Source organism: Balaenoptera borealis (genome assembly GCF_965194805.1).
Source record: "Balaenoptera borealis genome assembly, chromosome: 9".
NCBI lineage: Eukaryota > Metazoa > Chordata > Mammalia > Artiodactyla > Balaenopteridae > Balaenoptera > Balaenoptera borealis.
In genome coordinates, this window is record NC_138873.1 from 17257606 (window position 1) to 17280931 (window position 23326).

At 41.0% G+C, this 23326-nt stretch overlaps 1 protein-coding gene and 1 pseudogene across 4 annotated transcripts in view; both read right to left on the bottom strand.

Annotated features, from left to right (window-relative positions):
• Window positions 1-23326, bottom strand: part of SASH1 (SAM and SH3 domain containing 1) — a 250699-nt gene that overhangs the window by 55829 nt on the left and 171544 nt on the right. For all 3 annotated transcript variants that reach the window (XM_082405434.1, XM_082405433.1, XM_082405435.1), the window contains exons 5-8: window positions 17092-17132; window positions 14785-14871; window positions 12333-12445; window positions 4992-5093 (exon numbers count right to left, since the gene is read on the bottom strand). In XM_082405434.1, the coding sequence (XP_082261560.1) occupies window positions 4992-5093; window positions 12333-12445; window positions 14785-14871; window positions 17092-17132 (343 nt within the window). The remainder of the gene's footprint in view (window positions 1-4991; window positions 5094-12332; window positions 12446-14784; window positions 14872-17091; window positions 17133-23326) is intronic.
• LOC309634858 (lanosterol 14-alpha demethylase pseudogene) lies at window positions 5100-11169 on the bottom strand (annotated as a pseudogene). Its single transcript has one exon. The product of its transcript is annotated as a lanosterol 14-alpha demethylase pseudogene (transcript).

The following is a 23326-nucleotide window of genomic DNA, read 5'->3' on the forward strand; positions in this document are numbered from 1 at the left end:
GGCAAAGAGAAAGCTATTTTTCACTTCCCCTGGTAACTATCTTTAGTACTTAATACTCTTGGAAACTGAGAATGTGAATATGGATTTATTGTGAAGCAACATGCAATTATCGAATGCCAGTTCTGGGGGTGGGGGAAGCCTATGAATCAATGCAAATGAAACCCTAAAGCACGACAGGCATCAATATAGGCATTGAGGTCTGGTGACAAAGGCCTTATGATCTCTGCAACTTTCATGGCCTGGGCATTCCCCACTATGGCCAGTGGGCTATTTGCATCTCAGTATAGAAAAGAATCGATAGAAAGCTGAAAAACCCTGGCCCTCGCACAAAAGATAATCAAAGCACCGAACCCAAGGCAGCTGGAGTAGGACACAGTGGGAATTATCTGAAATTAATTACCCTGCTAGTAGGCAAATGGAGCATCAGTAAGAAGGAATATTTTGGATGGAGTTTCTTGCTGAGTCTCCAGGAAAACATGGGACAGACTAAAGTCACGGTAAGAGGGGCAAGTGTCACGTACATCGGGATCACAATCAAGTACAAGCAAACTTCGGTGCCAACGGTTCATCACCACGCAGTAATGAACAGCGTGACTGAACGTGGGTGTGGGGTGTTGGCACAAAGGCAGCTAGCAAAATACACAGAGTAAACAGCCTTTCTTCAGAAAACTCTCTCCACTGCTGACTAGACTGTCTTCACCTACATCTTTCAGCAAAAAAGACAAGTCATTCTAGAGCTTCTGGGAAATTGCGCTGGAAGTGGAAGGAGCATATCGTACCCCTGGCCCTCCCTCCAACTAGGAAAGGCTGAGTTTATTTTTGAGCCGTCTATGAAGAAACAGTTTGTAAGGAGTTAATAATGTAACCATGTACGTGAGTCTGTGTGAGCACGTGTGAGGCTAATTTTAACCTCTGCACTGCAGGGTAAACTCCACTGGGGCAGGGCCTCTCTCTCCCCTTCACCTTTGTAACCTGGATATCTGGCATGAAGCCTAGCACATAGCAAGCGCTCTGCGGAAGCTCCACAGATGCCTCCTAAATGAACAAAGAAATGCTCAAGACAACGAAGGCCCGCCCAACTTTTAAGAAGTACCCATTTCATTCTGTCAGCTGATACCAAGGTGATGGTTGTGATTTACCCTCTGAAAGGGGTTCAACAAACCAATACTTTATATAATACTTTCTTAGCAGCTTGTTCAAAATGCCTACAGTACTCTATTTATAGTAACTTTTTCCTAAATGAGATAAGCCTCTCTCCTTACCATCTAAGTATGTGAGGTTTTACTACAGGCCTGTTTCTCTGAATGGATAGAGTCTTGTAACCTCTCCCTTGACTCAGATGCTATTAATCAGGACAGTATCCAGTGAGACGGACACTAAAAGACCCACTATGGACAACTGAGGCGATGTGTTCTCCCCCGAGTTGGGTTTGAATCATATCAGTCCTGAGTTATGATATTTATTCTTCATGATTCTTTGGATTCATGATTTACATTTATATTATGTTAGAACTAGGGGATAAGAGACCCCAAAAGGCACAGTGAAAACCATGGACATGGTTCCTTTGATTACCTCATGGTCCCAGGACATGCTGCTGGCTAGCATATGACACATTTATTATTATAAATGGTAACATCTCAGTCCCCTCCACACAAAAGCAAACCAGGCAGAGCTTTCAAATTAATAATCCTTTGGGTTTTTTGTTTATTTGTTTGTTTTAGCTACACTGGAATCTGGTGTTTGATTCAGGAAATCAGGGACAAGAAGGTAGTGGGAGGGTTATATTTACTAATGATATGCCATCATTTGTTACTCAGATGCAAAGAAGTGTAAAGACTGAGTCTATAGTCTCAAGACATAAAACATGCTCTTAAAGAAGCCAGGAAGGATGACCATTCAAATACAAGTTTGTTCACTGAATATTTCTCAAGCAGGCTATATGAGCTGAACACTGAATTAGGCACTCACTGGAGACACAAAGATAATACAGCTGCCTTTCTTGCTCAAGGAGCTCACAATTTCCACGGAGGTTGAAATATATACAATTAATTCTGATACTCCAGGATAACTGTTAGGTTTCACGTAGCAAGCTAGTTTAACAAAGCACACAACAGGAAGCTATAAAAATACACTTGAGGATGCTAAAGTTTCAGAGGAGGTGGCAGTTGGACTTCACCTTGAAAGATGCATAGATTTTTACCTGGAAAAATTTGCAGGAAGACATTTTACGTAGAGGAAATGCACAAATTAAAGCAGAGAGTGTGAAAATACAAGGTATGATCAGTAAGGCATTCAGGGTCCAATGTGGATGGAGTGGAGACCTACTGGAGCAACGGGTGACAGATGGGAGTAGAGAAATTGATTGAGGCCAGATCACAGAGGGTCTTGAGTGTGCCAAGAAGTTTGGAATTTATCTTGTAAAACTGGAAAACCATCAGGCTTTTCTGAAACACATGAATGTAAGAAGAGATGTATGTTTTGGAAAGATGACTGGCTGTATGGAGCACTGACAAGAGGAAACAAGAGTCTAAAGAAATGGAGGTAGAGTTGCTTCCAGACTTTAAGGAAGAGAGGACCCAACAAACAAAACAACTGCATAGTAGCTGCAAACTACTCAAATAAACAAAATCTTGAAAACCAAAAAAAAAAAAAAAAAAAAATTGCGTAATAGATGAAAAAGGTTAACTCCCTCCATTCTCACTCCACGCAGTTTGATGATAGCACCATGAAATGTCTATCTGAAACTCTGGAATTCTAATTCCTATGATCTTGGTGGAACTCCTGAGAAGCCATGTTTTGGTCACATTAAAATAGCATGAATAATAAAAGGCATCAAAACTGGAAAAGAAGAAGAAAAATTGCCTCTGTTCACAGGTGACATGGTCTTATATGTAGAAAACGCTAAAGATTTTACACACACACATACACACACACACACACGCACACATCTGTTAGAGATAATAAAGAAATTCAGCAAAGTTGCAGGATATAAAATCAACACAGGAAAATCAGTTCCATCTTTATATACTGGCAATAAAAAATTCAAAAAGGAAATTAAGTAAACAATTTCATTTATAATAGCATCAAAAAGAATAAAATACTTAAAAATAAACTTAACCAAGGAGACAAGACTTGTACACTGAAAACTACAAAACAATGCTGAAAGAAATTCAAGAAGACATAAATGGAAGAATAGCTGTGTTCACGGATTGGAAGACTTCATGTTAAGATGACAATACTACCCAAATCAATCTACAGGTTCAATAAAATCCCTATCAAAATCTCATGGCACTTTTCACAGAAATAGAAAAACCCATCCTGAAATTCGTATGGAATCTCAAGGGACCTTAATAGCTAAAACAACCTGAAAAAGAAGAACCAAGTTGGAGGGCTCACACCTCCCAGTTTCAAACCTTACTATATAGCTATCTTCATCAAAACAGTATGATGCCTGCAGAGGAAAGACATATAAACCAAAGGAATAAAATAAGAGAGCCCAGAAATAAACTCTCACATATACGGTCAATTAATTTTCAAAAAGGGTGCTAAGATCATTCAATGGGGGAAAGGACAGTCTTTTCAACAAGTGGTTCTGGGAAAACAAGGTATCTACTCACAAAAGAATGAGGTTGGACCCATATGTTATATGATATACAAACATTAACTTAAAATGGGTCATAGACCTAAACTTAAAAGCTAAAACTATAAACTCTTAAAAGAAAATATAGGAGAAAATCTTCACGACAATGGATATGGCAATGATTTCTTAGTTATGACACCAAAAACGAATGTAAATTGGACTTCAAAATTAAAAACTTTCCTGCCTCAAAGGACGCTATCAAGAGAGTAAAAAGGCAACTCATAGAATGGGAGAAAACATTTACAAGTCATGTACCTGATACAGGATTAATATCCAGACTCTATAAAGAACTCCTACAACTCAACAACCAACAGCAAAACAAAAAACCCAATTCAACAATGGGCAAATAACTTGAATAAACACTTCTCTGAGGAATGTATAAAAACGGCCAAGCACATAAAATGATGCTAAACATCATTAGACACTAGAGAAATCAAATCTAAACCACAATGATATCATTTTATACCCATTAGGATGACTAGTATCAAAAATGGGAAAATCACAAGTGTTGGTGAGGAAGCGGAGAAATGGGAACTTTCACGCAGCTGTCAGGAATGGAAAATAGTGCAGCCACTGTGGAAGACAGTATAGCAGGTCCTCAAAAAGTTACATATAGGATTACCGTATAATCCAGAAATTCTACTCTTAGGTATATACGGAAAGGATTTGACAGCAAGGATTCAAACAGATACTTGTATACCAATGTTCATAACAGCAATATTCACAATAGCCAAATGGGAGAAACACCCAAGTGTCTATCAACAGATGAATGATTAAACAAAATGTGGTATATATGTGCAGTGGAATATTGTTCATCCATAAAAAGGAATGAAGTTCTAGTATAGCTGTAATGTGGACGAGTCTTGAAAACACGGTGCTAAGTGAAATAAACCAGGGACAAGTCTTGAAAACATGGTGCTAAGTGAAATAAACCAGACACAGAAGGAAAGGAGTTGGGGAAGGTGAGGCGAGAATGGAGAGTTCTTGTTTAATGGTTATGGAATATCTGTTTCAGATGATGGAAAGGTTCAGGAAGTGGGTTGTGAAGATGGTTGTACAGCAATGTGTATGTACTTAATGCCACTGAACTGAACACTTAAAATGCTTATAATGGTAAAATTTAAGTTGTGTCTACTTTACCTCAATTAAAAAAAAAAAAAAAAAAAAACCAGCATGAATAGCGCTGTCCCAGCTACCAGGTAAAGAAAAGAATAACACGTCAGAAGAGACACCTCTTTCCAGATCCAGGTGGGAGTTGGTGACTGCACAAAGAAGTCTAAAGGCTGAAATTGTGTAGGCTGTCCCTTTTTAGTAGGAGTGGTTAAGATGCTCAAAGAGACAGCAAACTTACATTGCAGTTTGATGAGCCATCGAATGGTGGGTAAGAACCGTCTGGCCAGTCAGCAGGGTCCAAGGCAGCTGACTGCCGGTGCTGGGCCTCATACTCCTTGAGCTGCAACAAGAGAAAATGGAAGATTGAAATAGAAATGATGGCCAAGGCTGTCTACCAAGCAGCAGAATGAATCCTTTGGGCACCTTCTTCGCACCACTGTTGGTGACTAAATGCCAGCCAAAGACAAGGGTCACCCAAATGAAAGGAGAAACACGTCCTTCCCTGCAAGTTTTCATCTAAATCAAGCCAAGAGACACAACGGACTCTTTGTATTTTGTGTTCCAAAAAGAACCTTGATTTTCCTTCTCCAACATCTTCCAACATCAAAACACCTTTATCAGTTCAATTAGAAGTTCGATAACAGAAATTGTCTGTAGTTTGACCTTTGGATTACCTTTCTTTGTGGAAGACAAAACGTGTAGACTAAGGACATTTTAGTAAAACAGAGGTGGAAGCCTGAAACTGATTTTTAAAAATCGCTTGCTTGTTTTGTTCTAGACTGCCTCATGTTACCAGTTCAATGTTATCACCTAACAAATGTTATGGGATTTATTGCGGATCCTATGGATGAGAGGAAAATAGCAGTTAGATATCTAGAATATGTTCAGAGACATTTAAAGTTCGGGCTTAAAAACTAGGTTTCTACTTTTTGAAAAACACAGAAGGACAAAATGAAATATTACAGAAAATTAACAAATTTAACCTAGCAGAATTAGATGAAAGATCTTTCAGAATGGCCAATGTGAGAAGTTCCAGGTGTGTTTTCATAAAATACATAAAAATTTAACTCTGTGCGGAATACAATTAAGTTGTCACAGCATTAAAATTCTGTTATAAAACAGTTTTTGGATATGAAGTTAAGACATCGATCAAATCATGTTCCATGAATCAAGACACCAGAAAGCAGATACAATCTGACCTGACAGCCCAGGAGATGGTGCCAGGACCGTCCTTTTCCACTGGAGCTGTGTGGACGTGGCAATGCCACTCCTCTAGGAAAAAGCAACTTTCCAAAGCATTATTTCTACTATGAAGTTCTTTTCTGTGCATACTTGTGACAGGAAATGGATGAGGGGGAGGCAGACAGTACTGATTAACAGGTAAGGGCTCCCAAATAACTGGAAGCCCTTGGGCAAATTCCTTAACCTCTCTGTGCCTCAGTTCCTTCACCTGGAAAACGGGATGACAATAAACTATATCACAGGACTATTACCAGAATAAAGTAAGATAATGCAGCAAAGCTCTTAGTATACTGTACCCATGCAACAGACTTTTTATGATGGTATTATTATCACCCTTGTGGTTTCAGATAAGAGAGAGCTCAAAGTTCACATCAACTCCAGGTATTTGAACTTTTGCTATGCAGGTGCTTAATATTATTTTAATCTTTCTAGTATATTAGGGGGATTAATATTGTTCTAATCTCTATAATACATTTAAGTGACATATTAGAATGCTCTTCCTTTCTAGATATATTGGTTTCTGAAATGCATTATTCTTCCTGTATGATCGAAATAGCTGCCTCTGAAAAGGGGGGTTATCATTTGTTTTCTCAGGGTCTCTGCTCTACTTTCTAGGAAGCACTAAATAAAATCTTCATCTTTAGGAAAACAAAACAAATTCCTCACTAGTCAATCATAAACAGACTTAATATTTTTCTTTTGTTATCTGTCCATTTCCATCATTTACGTTGGTACCTAAGAGTACATGTGCTTCTTTTTTAAAAAAATTCATTTATTTATTTATTGGCTGCACAGCTTGTGGGATCTTAGTTCCCCGACCAGGGATTGAACCCGGGCCCTCAGCAGTGACAGCGCAGAGTCCTAACCACTGGACGGCCAGGGAATTCCCCGTGTGCTTCTTCTGATAAAGATTCAGATTTGTGCTCTTTCCAAATTTACCTTGTTTTTTAACTTCCTAATTAAAAAAAACAAAACAAAACAGGATCTCTAACAATTTTTTAAAGTGCATTTTACAATGAAAAAACCCTGGTTATTGTTTACATAATCACATTTTTGTGTTCCACTCTGCTCCCAAAGACAACTGATGATGTTCATTTGAGAAACTTGTGTATTTTAAAGCAAATTTATAGAGTTTTAGTTTAATTCTGGAAATTTTAAAATAATGACATTTTAAAGTGTGGGTGTGGGTGTCGGTCTGTCTGTCCATCTGTCTACCTTCATATCTTACTTTCCCTAGTCTCATAGTTTTCCCACACTTGAAGTTTATGACATGATTCTTAGAGGAATGACCATCTGCAGTAGGTTAATGCTTATTCTATCTTAAAGACCTTTATGGAGAGAGATTCTAAAATGTTTCCATTTCTAAGAGCAGTTATTATAAAGAACATTTCTATTATATTTAATCTAAATCCCCTCCAGCTGCGATTTCATTCATTTCCTTTTATGCTCTCCTCAGTAGAGATGAAAACAAAACACTGTGCAGTACATCCTAAAGATGTACTGTCTAATAACCCTTCATATACTTGAAGACAGTGAATAAGTTCTTTTCTGCTTCTTTTCTGAGATAAATCCTTTCCGATTCCAACCCAAGAGACCTATTTAAAAAAACCCTCAATCACTTTGTTGCTCTCCTATGGACTCTCTCCATGAGCCTCTCTAGCTGTCCACATTCCTATGATTGATGCACAATACCTGCTACAAGGAAATAATTTATATAGGTTCTCAGCTCATAATCTTGTGCTCTGGTATACCAGATGCCCAGACTCTGTAAAAGACTGTTCTTTGATTTCCCAGTTACCGTAGATATGGACTCACATCTATATACCCTTCTCAGGAGAACTATCCATGGTTGACAGGCGTTGTCTTCCCACAGATGCCTAGAAGGCTGTTCCCTCCTCCCCTATCAGCTTTCAGCCTCTTTTTCTCTGGCAGGACAAACTCCACAGTGCAATTCACCTTCCAGAGCTCCCCACCCCTCCCTGTGAGATCAGGCTGAGGCTGACACTAGACTTCTCCTGAAATCACATCTCTGTCCAGCTTCTTCCTCTGCCTCTCCTGCTTCCCTCTCTCACTTACAGGTTTCTTCTGAAAGCTTTTCTTCAATAAATCATGTGCACAAGAATCCACATCTCGGGCTCTGCTTCTAGGGAACCTGATGTAAGACAGCTGGCATCAAGAAAAGCTCACCATGCCAAAACATCAGTCAAGCCAGTGACAAACATCAAGTTTTTTGTTTTTGTTTTTCAAATCTCACAAGGACTTTATTTTGGACTTTCACACAGATATGACCTTGTGGAACCCAGCACATATTTATCAGGTGGATAAATACATAATATTTAGTAATGAGATCAAATTACATGAGCAACTGTTTAGTATCAATATTGATACTTACACTATTTTTTAGGGAACATGATTATTAAATCATGGTCATAAATCTCTCTCAATTTCCTTAGACACTGCTTCCAGTTAAAATGTCAAAGGACATATTTTTCAACAACACAGCTCCATCATGGCTGAGTGCCATCATTCCAAAACAATAGTGCCCTCCTTTACGCAAAGCTTTAAAAGTGAGTTTATTCCTTACCCTCCCAATCTCACACACACCACATAAATTACCCAGATAAATTAATAACCTGTAGCTTCCAAGTGTCTCATGGGCTTTCTATACCTTGCAGAACTAGTCCAACATTTGAATACCCTGAACTTACTCACCAAGAGCTAGGAACAGTCTTAAAATTAGCACCTGTAAATTGTGTTGTCTAGAATACGCTAATACTCTAGATCTCCCTAAACAATTTTTTTAACCAGTGTGCCGGACTCCTTAAAGCATACAGAGTAAGTATCCATCATAAAACCATTAGAAAATGTTTGAAATGCCGTTAGATTTGATGGAACTATTCAGTTAATAAAATATAAAAATCATAAGTTAAGCTGCTGTCTTTTAAAATTACACACTGTGTACACAGAGTTATCTTGTAAACTTCATTCTCTTCAAATGCTTTTGCAGCTGACAATGGTGTTTCACATATTAGTTCTTTGCAGCCTTTTTCATTTTCATCTTTGTATTGACAACTGGGTTTTCAGGAATGTGAATCATAGCTGTATACTTCACAGGGGGAAAATACTCAGCAGTGAGACCAAATTCATATAAACAAAGCATAGTGGACCAAATTGTATTCATTTGAACATAGGCAAAATTTTCCCAAATGCAACGACGCATTGGGGGATACACTCAGCTCCAAATGACACACAGGCAAACTTCTCTCCTGATGCTGGGTTGTCCTATCAGGATTAAAGTCTAGACATCCTATATGGGTCTTTTTTTTCCCCCAAACTTTCCAATTAATTCATTTAAATTCATTAATGTTACAAAAATATGACGTGTAACAAATCAGGACACAAGTTATTGTATTCCTAACAAGTCAAAGAAAAAGAAAATATTACATCTTCTTGGTAAATCAAGACCAACCCTAGTATTTCTTACAGGGACCACATCAACATCCTGCACACACAGTCTTCAGAACTGAATTTCTCACACTGTAAAAGAAAAGCACTAGGCTATGCAACGTTATCTGAACAATGGTAAAATGATCACAGTATGTTAATTGTGTCTAAATGGCAGCATGTGAACTTATGGTTAAAAAAAAAATGTTTGAATCTTTGAAATATATATCAAAGTACATTAGTGTCTAACAAACTCTGAATTGTGTTCCATGTGCCCCAAGGGCTGTGCAAGTCAGTGCCCTGAACACCGCAAATATTTACTAGCTAGTTTATGTAAATACACTGTTTAAGGGGCATAACTTTAGAAAATTCAAATACAAAAAGTGCAGTGGAATAGCTAATTAACATTATCTTCCAAGTTCCTCCTTAGCTACACCGAATGTAAAAACGCATAAAAATTTCAAAATGCAAATGTTTTAACCTCTTATAGAATGTCTTATAAAACAGAATTAGACAGCCACCTGAAACAGATTAAAATAATTCTTTAGTAACATGAAAGCATTAAATACCTATGGGTCTTTTAGACTCTGACTGACAGTGGGAGAAACACATGCCTGATGCCCTGAAGGACTATTCTTATCATGGTCATTACAGAAGGTCTAACTCTTAATGTTTCTTTTATACAGCAATCAAATAAATTTTAGATACTTGAGCTGATCATAAGTTAAAGGAGGGAGATCCTTCGTTTTTCTTGAAGTGTTTTCTCTCTGGCTAAAAGGAAGCCCATGCAGACACTAGTAGCCAAGGATGTATGTTGCCCTGCCAAGAGCAGACCAACAAGCTTCCCTGTTACTTCATCATCTGTCAAAGGACACCCACCCACCTTTGTGTGCAGAATCTAATAAAGTTTGGAGAATGTCATCAATTTTTTCTTTAATCTGTGTTTCTGGATTGCCTTATAGAAAATATTATTGATGTCTTGATGAGCTCCATCCTAAAATTAGGCAAAGACAGCCAGCCTGGCAACAGACAGACTCCACGGCTAAAACCTCCATCCAACCTGCATACAGCTGTGCCACCTTTTCATGGAGTTGACTTCTGATTTCCTTTCCATGTAAACAATGGCTAGCTGTTAAAATTATCAGCTCAGAAAGAGCATCAAACAAATTTTTTTCTCCCCAACTTTGGAAGTATTCCTTTGTTTCTTTTTCAATTATAGAAACGTGCTACCTCAAGTTGACTATGTTAAGGACACTTTTAACATTTTCTTCTGCCCCAGGAAAACTGGGTTAGATACATCCTATGCAACTCCCTTTCCAAACACAGATGGTGTCAGATGCCTGCAGACATCTTCTGCATTTAGATCTTCAAATTTACAATTAAAAACAGCAACGTAGCAGCATCACTCACCAGAACGTAAGTAAACATCTTGCCTACCATGGTAAAATTAACACAGGTCCGTGTTTCTCATATGCATTTTCTGGAAATTCAGTTGGACTTTTTTCAAGTGCTATGACATGCTCAAGGAATGGCACTGGAGAGATGTCTGGTGGACTTTCTGCCCTAGCTGGCAGCTCAACGGGGTGGCTGAAGGCATGGTGGAGCAGGGAGACCAGACTGAGGGTGAAGGGCAGGCGCAGGTGATCAGCAGCATGCACAAGACCCTGCCACCTGTTACCTGCTCCTTCGTTGCCCGGACACTGCTTCAGTCCCCAAAGACGCTGGAGGCAAGATCACCTCTGCTCTTCCGAATCAACAGAGCGAGAGAAGCTGGCAGATGGGCATCTGGTGGAGACTTTGGCCCTCAGGTCTCCCACTACAGGTCCCACCTCCCACTCCCTTCAAGCACTTTTTTTTTTTCAGCATTGTCTCAGCAACAAATTAAACTTTTTTTTTTTTTTTAATTATTGAGGTTTAGAGTCAGGTATACTAAACTAAAGTATGTCTGTCACTGTTTCAAGGTTTCAGACCTTAGAGATTCTGCTTAATGGTAAAGTCATAACTTGTTCAATGATTCCTTAGTGACTTGAAAGTTCTAAACCTGCCTAATTTATGACTTGTCTACACCATCCCGAACCAAGTATTCAAAGTCAGAATCCAAGAATTAATCAGCCAGTTAGTTGGGCAACAACAAAGCAGGACATCTCTTAAGAATTGCTGTCTTGCTATCACAAACACTACTCCAGTGTCCTAGAGGTTAATTAGGCTTCTTTCAGTGCTTAATTTAACTCAGAGCAAAAAAATATGACACAATAAACTGTAATATCTACTCAGAAATGAAAGTAAGCAAAAGTTTAAGGTTTATAGATAAAGCTTGACTTTTAGGTTAGTCAAAGTTTGTTGAAGGCATCTTATAGAACTAATGCTTATAATGGTTGTATTTACTTTTTCTTTGGTGGTTATTTAGTAATTTATCATTATCAATCTTATCAGTATATTCCTATACCCTTTGATGTCCCTGTCCTAGTCTGTTTGAGCTGCTATAACCAACCACTATAGACCGGGTCGCTTATAAACAACAGAAATTTCTCACAGTTCTGGAGGCTGGGAAGTCCAAGATCAAGGTGCCAGCAGATTTAGTGTCTGGTGAGGACCCACTTCCTGGTTCACAGACAGCATGTGTCCTCACATAGCGGAGGGGGGTAAAGGAGCTCACTGGGGCCTCTTTTACATGGTCACTCACCCCATTCATAAGGGCTCCACCCTCAAGACCTAATCACTTCCCAAAGGCCTCACCTCCAAATAACATGACTTGGGCATTAGGATTTAATATATGAATTTGGGGGGGTGGGGGGTTGGGGTGGAGGCATTCAGTCTGTAGCAATCCCCCAACATTTTTCAATGTCAGGAGGTCCAGTGCTCACAAATGAAAACCAAACATCTGCACTCTTACCCTAGCAAGTGCTTCTTCAATGGTGATCATCTTTTCCTTGACCATCATCATCAGCTGAATCCGTTCCTCATCACTCATTGTTATCTCGCTTGCAACATAACCCACATCTTCTCCTAGAGATCGAAGAAGAAAAACAATAGAAACAGTTGAAGAAGAAAATAAAAAAGATAAAACAGGATGCCAGTCTTGAAGACTTGTCATCTGGGACTAGAGAAGGATGTAATTCAGGCGCACCGTCTAGCACTGTTACTGATGGAGCCACAGGACCAGGAATGCGCTGCTTTTTAGGAAGCCAGTGAGCCTACCTCACTCGGAAACAAGCTCCAAGAACAAATGGATGTTACCATGGAAACAAATCCTTCAAAATGATCAGAGCTTTTGTGATGGAGGGTCTAGGGGAGGAGTTTTGGAAGAAGGCTGACAGGGAGTCTGGAGTGACAAGTGAGGCAGAGACCTAATTTAAAGACCCGACTAGAGCGAACAAGCACTCCAAGGCTCCTTCGGCTGAAGGTTCTCGCCGTCCTTCCATTTCAAACATGAACAAGATGTTTTTGCAGAGGAGGGAGAGGAAACCCTCTTTCACGACAGAGAACTTGAAGGTCACAGCGTCTGCTGCAGAACAAAACCTGCATCCTGGTGAAAGCCTAGATCCCTACTAATCTATTGACTGCTGTTCCTCAGGGGACACGCGCAAATAAATATCATCTCAGGTGTGAAACGTCTGGAGATCATTAGAAGGAAGGTACTATCTATGTATATATCCGAAAGTATCACTCTCATAAATATGTTTCCAAACTGTGAGGGGAACTCGACTTCTAGCTCAAAACTGAAGGCAGCCAGAACTGCAGAGGGGAAAGAGAATCCCTCAGTTAGGATCCTTTGAAAGTGTTTTCTTGAAAAGCAAAATTGCCATCACGTCTCATATACGTGAGCCACGTCAGCGTATGTGCCTTTGATCAGCGTGTGGGGAGAGTGTGTCGGTGAAGGTGGGCTGTCATGCGCAGCCGGAGTTCTCACCCCTCATCCTTCTCCTCCACCCTGTTGTTCCCATACACACCTTACTAGAATCAGTGCCATCAGGAGGCTCGGCTCTAGCTTCATTTGCCCGCGGTATAGACGGATGGACCGAATGAGTCTGGCTGCAGACTTGTGGGAACCCATTTCACTCAGGACCTACCTTGGAATTTATGTTCCCCTGTGTTTCCTTATCTCACTTCCATTTTGTAATCAATCAGCCCAGAAACACCACTCAAGTGCCCTTTGCCACTCAGCCCCTTGTGCGGGAAGAGTAATGGTGTGTGCCAGGGGAGGGGAGAGCCTGCAGCTTTGATCCATTTTACTATCTGCCTCGCCTCCAGTGGTGGAGGGGAGTGGTAGAGAGAGTTGCCTGGGTTTAAAAAGAAATCCACGTGAGCCGGTAAACTGTTGGCTTCCTCCCTCCATCCCTTTCTCTCTCTTTTGCCTTTTCCTTCTTTCTAAATAAGACTTTGTTAGAATCCAAGGTTTACTTTGAATCATAAGTGATGCTGGGTGTGTCTCAAAAGGAAAAACTGGGAATGCTTAAGAATAACTCTCACAGCAGGACAACTTAAATAAGCCCACTGATGGCTGCCAAGGAACCCAGGTGTGCCACTGACATACACTGTGTCCGTGTCCATTTTTCTCATTTCCATGTGTAGGAATAACTGGAGAAGCATTCTGCACAGGCTAGGACACCAAGATTTTGTTAAAGAAAATAAGTCGTGTCAGTGGTGAGCAACTAAAAATGTTCATCTAATGATAACCTTATCCAGCCAGACTGGAATCTGGAAGTAGCTTCGTTTCCCCTCCCTGTCTGAATACTGGAGAAACATAAATTATATAACTGGGCCTCAAAGGGATGACATATTTACTTACTATATAAACAACAACAAAAGACACAGCTAAGAGGAGGGCAGGACTGCCTTCACAAAGCAGCCCGGACAAATTCCCATGATGTCAGCCCATTAGACAGAGTTTCCAGGGGTAACAACCCCATAACTGTCCCTGCCACAGAAAAGCATCAGAAGTTCAGAAGATTGCAAAGGCCCCAAGTGGCAGGGCAGGGGGGAGGGTCCAAAACCCACAAATGCTAAGACTTTCTGGACCATTTTAGGGCCCATCTTGGCCAGTAAAGATCTCCCTGAGGTTGATGTGACTGAGAAAAGGAAAGATTTGGCCTTTGCTGCCAGATCTATAAAAGAAAGGACTGCGAACTCTTTCCATTTTGATTTCTTTGATTTAAAAAAAGAAAAAAAAAACCCCACTGGGATGAAGTCTTAAAGTAATGATAGGAATGTCAGAAAGGCTGCACAGCGTATGGGCACATGCAATGACTTATTCTAACTTACAGCAACCATTTAGATTAGCAGCCCAGGCTTCTTAACATTTTAGAGCTAAAAGGACCTACTGTCTGCCAGCTGTGTTACAGTACCTTTTGAAGTCTGTCTCATTATTCCTCTCTGATTCTTTCGGAAGTTCTGCCAGAAATACTTATTTTTCTTCTTCCAATCTCCTTTTCCTTTAAAAAAAGAAAACAAAAAGGCACAAGCAATAAATTCATTAATAACAAAAGTAGCCTCTTCCTTACAATTCAAAGCTTGTAAGAATACTTTGATTTCACAAAAAGACAGTTTTTCTCTTTCAGTTTGTGAAAAGACTTAGAAATGCCTATAAAGTTGTTCAAAAGAAATGCAAATTTCCTAAGAGCAAGAAATGGTACAGTAGGGTTAAGATGAGAAATAAAGAAACATCAAAAAAGCGGGCAAAACATGCATTCTGATTTTCACTTTGATGTTTGTTTAACTAGTGTGTCTAATTCTGCCTTGTCTTGTGGTATAGTTTTCCCCCTTTGGTCTCAGCCACAATGATTTCAACTGAACCACGAACAGGGTACTTTAAAAAGTTAACTTTGTTTTGTTGCTATTCCTGTTGTTGATCTACCCTTGATTTATTTCTGTTATCCCAGGTTTAATGAAGAGAACAGAATGGTTGGTATGTGCTGTGCACACTGGTCAGTAGAGCTGGTTCCACGTGGCTGTGGGGTTGACAGACCCGTGGAACCAGCTATTTCTCTATGGTGTGGAATTGGCATGGGTCTAGCTAGGGCATAGGTGGGGCACGATTCCCACCTCTCTGATACTCGGGCTACCTGCTGACCTCCCTACAGCTCACTCAGGGCACCATGATGAGAAAAGCAGGCTGCTATCCTGCTGTGACATCTCCCAACTCGGTCCCCCCCTCCTGTCTCCCATTTCTTCCCAGACTGTTCTGGGTGACTTTGAAGTGAAAACAAATTCACTGCCATGGCTAGACATTTTTCATATCTGGTCAGCTTGTGATCATCAGGAACATGTAATACCTTTTAAAAAGCAAGAGGAAAGGGGGAAAGTAAGGAAAAGGAAAGAAGAGGGTGGTCCTTTATTCTTTAAAAATAAAACGAAGCAGCAGCAGCCCTATCTGCTCTCGTGGACAGGGCACACCCAAAGCTGCGGCTTCGTCACCTTTCCGTGTCTGGTTGCTCCATGGCCGCTGGAAACAGGGCCCAGCGGAGTGATGAACTGTTGGTCTCCACAGTCTAGACTGGCGGTGCCAGGCAGTGTGGCACAGAACAGACCCGTGGAAACCCCGCGCAAGGGGCTCCCAGGCTAAGGGCATTATTTGTCAAAGCGGGATGCCCTCGTTATGTTCTGACAATCCACAGGACTCTGGGAAGGAAACTGGAGTCCGCCAGCCTGAGGTTGCCTCTGTACCCAGAATCTGGAAGGTGCCTGCCGCCTCTGGACTAAACACGACAGCAAATATCAGCTATGAAAGGTTAAAGTGAAGTAGGATTATCACTACTTCAATCTTTCTCACAAGCTATCTGGGAATAGAATGTATTTCTTGTAAGCTATACTCTCCCCTTCTCCCATTTTAATGTTTCTGAAATGGACGTGCAGCTTAAGAAAAAAATGGCAAGAGCTAACATTTATCCCGCACTTACCATATCCAGGCACTTTGTATCTAATGGCATATCTCATTTAATACTCACTCACAATGAACGTATGATGTATTCTTGTTTCCATTTGGTGGATGAGAAAACCGAGGCTTAGAGAGGCAAATGACTTGCCCAAGGTCATAACTAGTAAAGTTGGTAGTCATGATTCAAATCCAAACCAAAGCTTGATTTGAGCACTTATGCACCTAATCATGATTACTTTGCCAGGCTTTCTTAGACCCAAACAGAAGAAATGTTACAAAATCAAGAGTGGATTTTATAACACCTTAATTGTGCATGATCTTTCATTCAAAAGTTCCAAATAGAAGGATTTATCCTAAGGACGTGATCAGGGATAGGCTCAAGGATTTTTAGTGGTAGCATCATTTCTCTGTGATAGAGAAAAAACTGCAATCAACTTACATGCCCAGCAAAGAAGAGATTGGTTGATTCAATTATGGCACATCCAATATGACAGAATATTATGCAGACTTAAGAATTTTACTGTAAAAAATACTCAATCATGTAGGAACACACTCAGGATATATTCAATTGTAGAATACGATCCATATAATGCTTTTTTGAAACCCACACAAATTCAGAAAAAGAGAGGAAAGCTATACATCAAAATCTTAACAATGTTTATTTCTGGGTGGAAGGATTCTTTGTGGTTTTTGTATGTTCACATACTTATGTGTTCCGCAAAGTATTAAAAGAAAATAATTAATTAAAAATGGTTAAACCAAGAAAAGTGGTACTGACCTACAGAGCTGTCTTCCGAGTGTGACTTATGAAGAGGATTCCTACAAAAGAAAAACAAGTGTGATTACCAGGGAGCTTTACCTTCATGTGAGGACTGAAAACCCTCCTAACTAGTGGTACCCAGCATCAATCAACTTAGGAGAGCCAGGGAAATTTCTACAGAATATTTACCAATGGCCTTCCCCAGCCATCTGCTGCCTTTCTAGAAACCGGCTTAGGTGCCATTTGTCAACACTAATTAAAGGCTCACTCCAGGGTAAGACCTATATTAAATGAAGGGAAAGGACTTCACTGGCTGATTGCTGAAGTGCCTTCCATTTCTGTGAATCATTATTTACATGTTAAGTTACTGCCATTGAGAAGTCTCTCATGTAAGTGGGAAAGAGAAGGTAAATAATAATAAGAATATAGACCCAGCATGAGATGTGACAGGGTAAGAGATTGTCATGGACATATATACACTACCAAATGTAAAATAGATAGCTAGTGGGAAGCAGCCGCATAGCACAGGGAGATCAGCTCGGTGCTTTGTGACCACCTAGAGGGGTGGGATGGGGAGGGTGGGAGGGAGGGAGATGCAAGAGGGAAGAGAAATGGGAACATATTGTATATGTATAACTGATTCACTTTGTTATAAAGCAGAAGCTAACACACTATTGTAAGGCAATTATACTTCAATAAAGCTGTTTAAAAAAAAAAAAAAAAAAAAAAAAAAAAAAAAAAAAGAATATAGACCCAGCAGATGAGTAAACTGGTCACCTGGAGGACAAATAAGGGGGGGTGCAGGGGTTTGTGGACATCAAGCAACAGGAGATTGGATGCCCCAAGTAGGGGGGCAGCTAGGATGTAGCTCCTCTGGTCCCTTGCTGCCATCTGGCAAGTGCACTACGTGTTTCTCTAGATCTTCCAATTTCAAAGAGAAGCCAGAAGTCTACATTTCTTTTACAAGAGCTCCACATTTTTAAGGACGGCAAATAATTCAATATTTCTAAAAATGTGTCCAAGTTCATTAACGCATGTCTGGGCATCAGATTTGGGCCACACCCTCCCCGACCCTAGCTGCCAGTGTGTGACTGTGGATACAGATGAACTCAAATAACCTGAAAAGTGAACCCGGCCTCAAACCCAGGCGATAAAGCCTTTCTCCAGAATATACATAGACAGATAGCAACTTAAAGGAAGAAGGCGGGGAAACCAAAGAAAGTTAAAATTGGTTCTCTCAAAAGGGGAAGAGTAGAGGTGAAGCATAATCTTCCGCTAGGTGGGTCCAGAGCCGAGAGGGCAAGTTCAGTGTCCCTGAGCTTGCTGACCAGGAAAACCAGGAAGAAGGAACCTGCATCGGAACAGAAGCAGGGATGCTCAGGGGGTTTACACCTGAACCTTCACTGCTCGTACATCCACCCGGATGGAGGGTGGAGGTGGCATCTGGCGAAACACTCTTTAGTGTGAGAAAGCATGGGAGGCCAGAGTTCCACTGAACCAATCAGGAAGAGGAGCAGAACGTCCCCATCACTTAGCAGTGATTTTCTGCCTACCTGGCAGGTAAAAAGAAGGACCTCTAGAACTTAAGGTGACCAGAGAGGGGCAGGGGGCTTCCTCTCCTGCAGAGTCACCTATGATAAGCCATCTCTCTTTGGAACAGCTGCATCGACGCTGGCTGACTGCTGGCTGCCGTTTGAAGACTTGAGCCCTGTAAGCGCCTTCAGACCCCACGTCTGCGAGAAGAGAATTGTTTCTGACTAGCACCCAAGCCTGACAGACCTCTACTGTCCATGAGGGGATAGAGTAAGAGCAAAGAACAGAAAACAGGGGAAAGGACTCAGCTGCTGAAGAGCTAGACTTGAGGCCTAGCTTCTTGCCCTTTCTACCACGCTGCCCGCGCAGAAAACGTATGGAAAATCTACCTCGTCAGCACATTTCGCCACATTTAGCTTCTAGGATATACTCTCCTCCCTCCAATCCACACACACAAAAGAAAATCCCTAAACATATACTTACTTGAAAGGTTTCTATGAAATAGCTATTTCAGTTTCCTTCGTTCAGCAAAAACGTGTTGATGCTATTGTGAGTAAGGTACATGGACAATCATGAAGAAGTGGGACGTACAACGGAGGGAGGGTGACAAACATGAACAAAGTGCAGGCAAAGAAGGAGAAGTAACAGCAGAAGGAGGAGGGGGAAGGGAGGGGGGAGGGGACATGGGGTGGGGGAGGGGAGGGGGAGGGGACATGGGGTGGGGGAAGGGAGGGAACATGGGGTGGGGGAAGGGAGGGGGAGGGGACATGGAGTGGGGGAAGGGAGGGGGAGGGGACATGGGGTGGGTGAAGGGAGGGGAGGGGACATGGGGTGGGGGAAGGGAGGGGGGGACATGGGGTGGGGGAGGGGAGGGGGCGAGGAAGGGGGAGGAGGATGAAGACAAGGAACAAAAACACAAGCCAGGAAGGTGCTCAAGGCCACAGAAGTAGGAGCAAGGCAAATACCAGCAGACAGCTGAGTAGAGAGTTGGCTAGCTGACTGGGGATTAAGGCAGGAAATCCTTCGAAAATAATATTTATGCTAAGGTTTGAATACTTCCATTTTGTTTTTTAAATTTTACTCTGTTGCATTTGTAGCTCAAAGTCATGGTAATACGCCTCAGCCCAACCCTACTTTAACTGGCCATGATCTACCAGCACCATCACCAAGCTTTCTGTAGATGACCTCTGATGGCAAAGGAGGTGGCACATTTATTTTTATACTCACACTGAGGACCTAATTGCTTACAACCAACTATATCAACTATCCCTAGCTCTTGATAAACTACTTACCTATGTAATAAACTAAAAATATGTATATGTCTTTCACTTTTTCTAAAAGAAATATTTTCATGGGAAAATGGTCTAAAGAAGTAGTACTTTTCTTCAGTCCTTTGTTGATTTAGAGTAACACACTTCATCGAGTTGTAAGGAATTCTGCCCATCGTTTAATCCAATCCCAATTTTACAGAAAACCATGGTCTCCAGAAATTACAGAAGTGGCGCACGTTTCTGGTTACAGAACAGCAAGGAGCTGTACTGAGGGATCGCTACCCTGGTTGTCTTTCCAAAATACACAGGACTCTCCCTATCTGCATGAAGTGTATATAAAATTGCCTGTCTCAGTACGATTCTTCAAAAGTCCAAAGGCTCATTTCTAAGTTTTCAACCCATTTTTCACTCGTTCTGCCCAATGGGAATATCTAATACCGTAAAAACACTCCAAAATTCATACTACAGAAAAGTTATGCTCTCACTATTACATAGTTATCACAAAATATAATTGTATTTTCCTCTATAAAAAGCTGGCTTAGAACTTTTTCATTATTTTTATCTACCTTCTTCAAATTATCATGTGTTTTGAATATTTACCCTTGGGTTTGCATTTTTGATCTATTTGTTACATAAGAGGTGCTTCTTCTAGTCATCATTTGCATTTCCCCCAGAATGCCAGCAGATGGCACTGTAGCTTCTTTATTCAACTTGCTTATGGTAGCCAGTGGGGATTTTGTATTTAAAATTTCACCAGTTCACAATCTAGATACTGGTCAAAGATAGCAAGCCAATGTTTCATAAGCACGAGCCCCCCCACCAGCTCATCAATTTACAAAGGGGGTAAAATGATGCCATACCAAGTTTAATTTGGATGCAGTGAATTTTCCCTGCAAACAGAAGCTGGCAGAGCAGCAATGCAAAATGCTATCTCCTTTCTCCTTGAGACTGATTATAAAATTCATCCAGCAGGAACAAAAATCAATGATGTCACCAAATTCCAAATTCGGATGGCAGCATGTGGAAGGGGTCGTTTACTGATCTCCTGGTGGAAGAAATTAATGCTCAGAAGTCAGTTCCAAAGAGGCCTCCTCAGGCTTCCCTGCTGGCGTAGTGGTTGAGAATCCGCCTGCCAATGCAGGGGACATGGGTTCAAGCCCTGGTCCAGGAAGATCCCACATGCCGCAGAGCCACTAAGCCCGTGTGCCACAACTACTGAAGCCTGCACGCCTAGAGGCCACGCACCATAACGAAGAGTAGCCCCCGTTCGCCGCAACGAGAGAAAGCCCGCGCGCAGCACTGAAGACCCAATGAAGCCAAAAATAAATAAGTAAAATAAATAAATTTATAAAAACAAAACAAAACAAAGAGGCCTCCTCGTAATACATCCTTCCAGCCAGATACTGCAGACGAAAATGGCAGCCTATTTCTAGCCATCACTTTCACTGTCAACAGGGTAAAAAGGATGGGGATTTCCATGCAGATTTCAACGACTGGGAAGCAATAATTAATATTTGGTTGCACTTTGAGAATCTATTAAAGCATTTAATAGTTTTGCATTTAAAGTCTCTGCACTCTATCTTAGTACATTTTCTTCAATAACTACTACTATTAGACCCCAAAACTGCGTAAGTGTAAACTTTCCTCAAGACCCCTAAAACTACTCTAGTCCTCCCTGAAGGCCAAATTCATTTCAGAAAATTATAAGGAATACATGAATTAGCTCAAAAAATCAATTTAAGGGACAGCATCCCCAGAACTGAGCCAATTCTTTTCATCCTACACTCCAGTCTTTAGCAAATTCTTTGTTAAATTGCTTCCTTCCTTCATTTTCACTCATTCATTTATTCATTGTTTCTTTCATTCAATAAATATTTATCAAGCTCTCATTCTGAGTCTGGCATCCCTGCGGCACTGAGATCATAGCAGTAAATAAAAGATGGGTAAGATCCCTGTTCCCTTGGAGCTAGGATGGGGGGTGCAGATCAAGAAGTAGGGAGAATTCTAGAAAGGATGGACGGAGAAGGCCTCTCTGAAGAGGTGACAGGTGAGCAGATACCTCAATGATAAGCTGGCATGACATCCACTCCCTCCACTGGGGAAGACTGGTAGGGAAAGAAAGGAGGAAGTAAGAGGTCTACTTTGGCCACATTCAGTTTGAGGTGCTTGTTGAACATCCCTGCAGAGATATTATAGAGATAGTTGGATATGTGAGTCTAAGTTCAGGGGACTCATTGAGGACTGGAGTTAAGAATTTGGAAGTCACTTGGATATTTGAAGCCAGGAGACCAACTGAAACTGAACAGAAGCTGAGACTGAGCTCCAGGGCAATCCAATTTTTATGGGTCAGGAAAAGAAGGGGAAGCAGGCAATGGGACCTCCGGGGAGGGGCCAGTGGAGAGAAGGAAAACCAGGAAAGTACACTTTTACCTTTCTGGCTAGACTAATACTAAAATCAATTTAACACAGATGATACTGCTGCCTCAGACGCCATACAGGGTAAATTCTAGGTTGCTCTATTTTTCCACTGAATCTATTGTTTCACAGCAGAGATCCACATAAGACCAGAGTGAAAGAGGAAACTAACAAAGGTCAAAACGAAATTCTTTACTACGTTTGTATATAGGAGTCCACCTTGCCTAAAGACACAGAGGTGGTCAGAGACTTAACTGTGTGTCTGAGTCCAAAGCTTCACCCACTTCACTGAACATATTGCTTCTCATTTACGTAAAAGAAAATCACATCACATGATACACTAGCCTGGTTCTTGGGTAAGTTCCTGGAATGACACTCAGAAGGATTTGTGAGGAGAGAGCATGTTTTCAACCCCAAATGTGAACATGGCCTATGAGTTTATAAGAACTAAGTATTTCAAAAACACTTTTCAGGATTCGGTTGTGTTACTACTGCATGGTCCTCTTGTCTGCTTGTCGAAGGAAAGGAAGCCACATCATTTGGCTCAAACCCATTTTTCTTCTTCTGTCTATTTATAGATAAATAGCCTAAGGTACCTCCAGGCAGAGACAGCTCTATCTCGTTGTTACATACTTAGGCTGGCACACCAAAAAGGTATAACAAATGCCCACGCATAAAGGAATTTCTAAAACAGACTTTGTGTTTTTGTTCTGATGGACTGTCCAGAAACTTCATTGTAACCAAACAAAAAACAAAAGAAAAACTGTTCTGACCTCATTTCTAAGAAAGGACCATGTGTTATATGTTACTGGAAAATGTATACTTAAGACGTTTTAAAGGTTCCTTTATCTTGAGTCTCCGGAAATACACTAATATATATTAGTTTATTTCCTGCTGGATTTTGAATCAGAGCTTTTGCTGTGTCTGGGTCTTTGCCTGCATCATCCCCTGGCCTGCCAAGGCAGTCCCCAAAGCCAGCAGCAATTTTCCTCAAGATGCAGCAAAAGGACCGAGGCATCTGTGTTATTGAATTA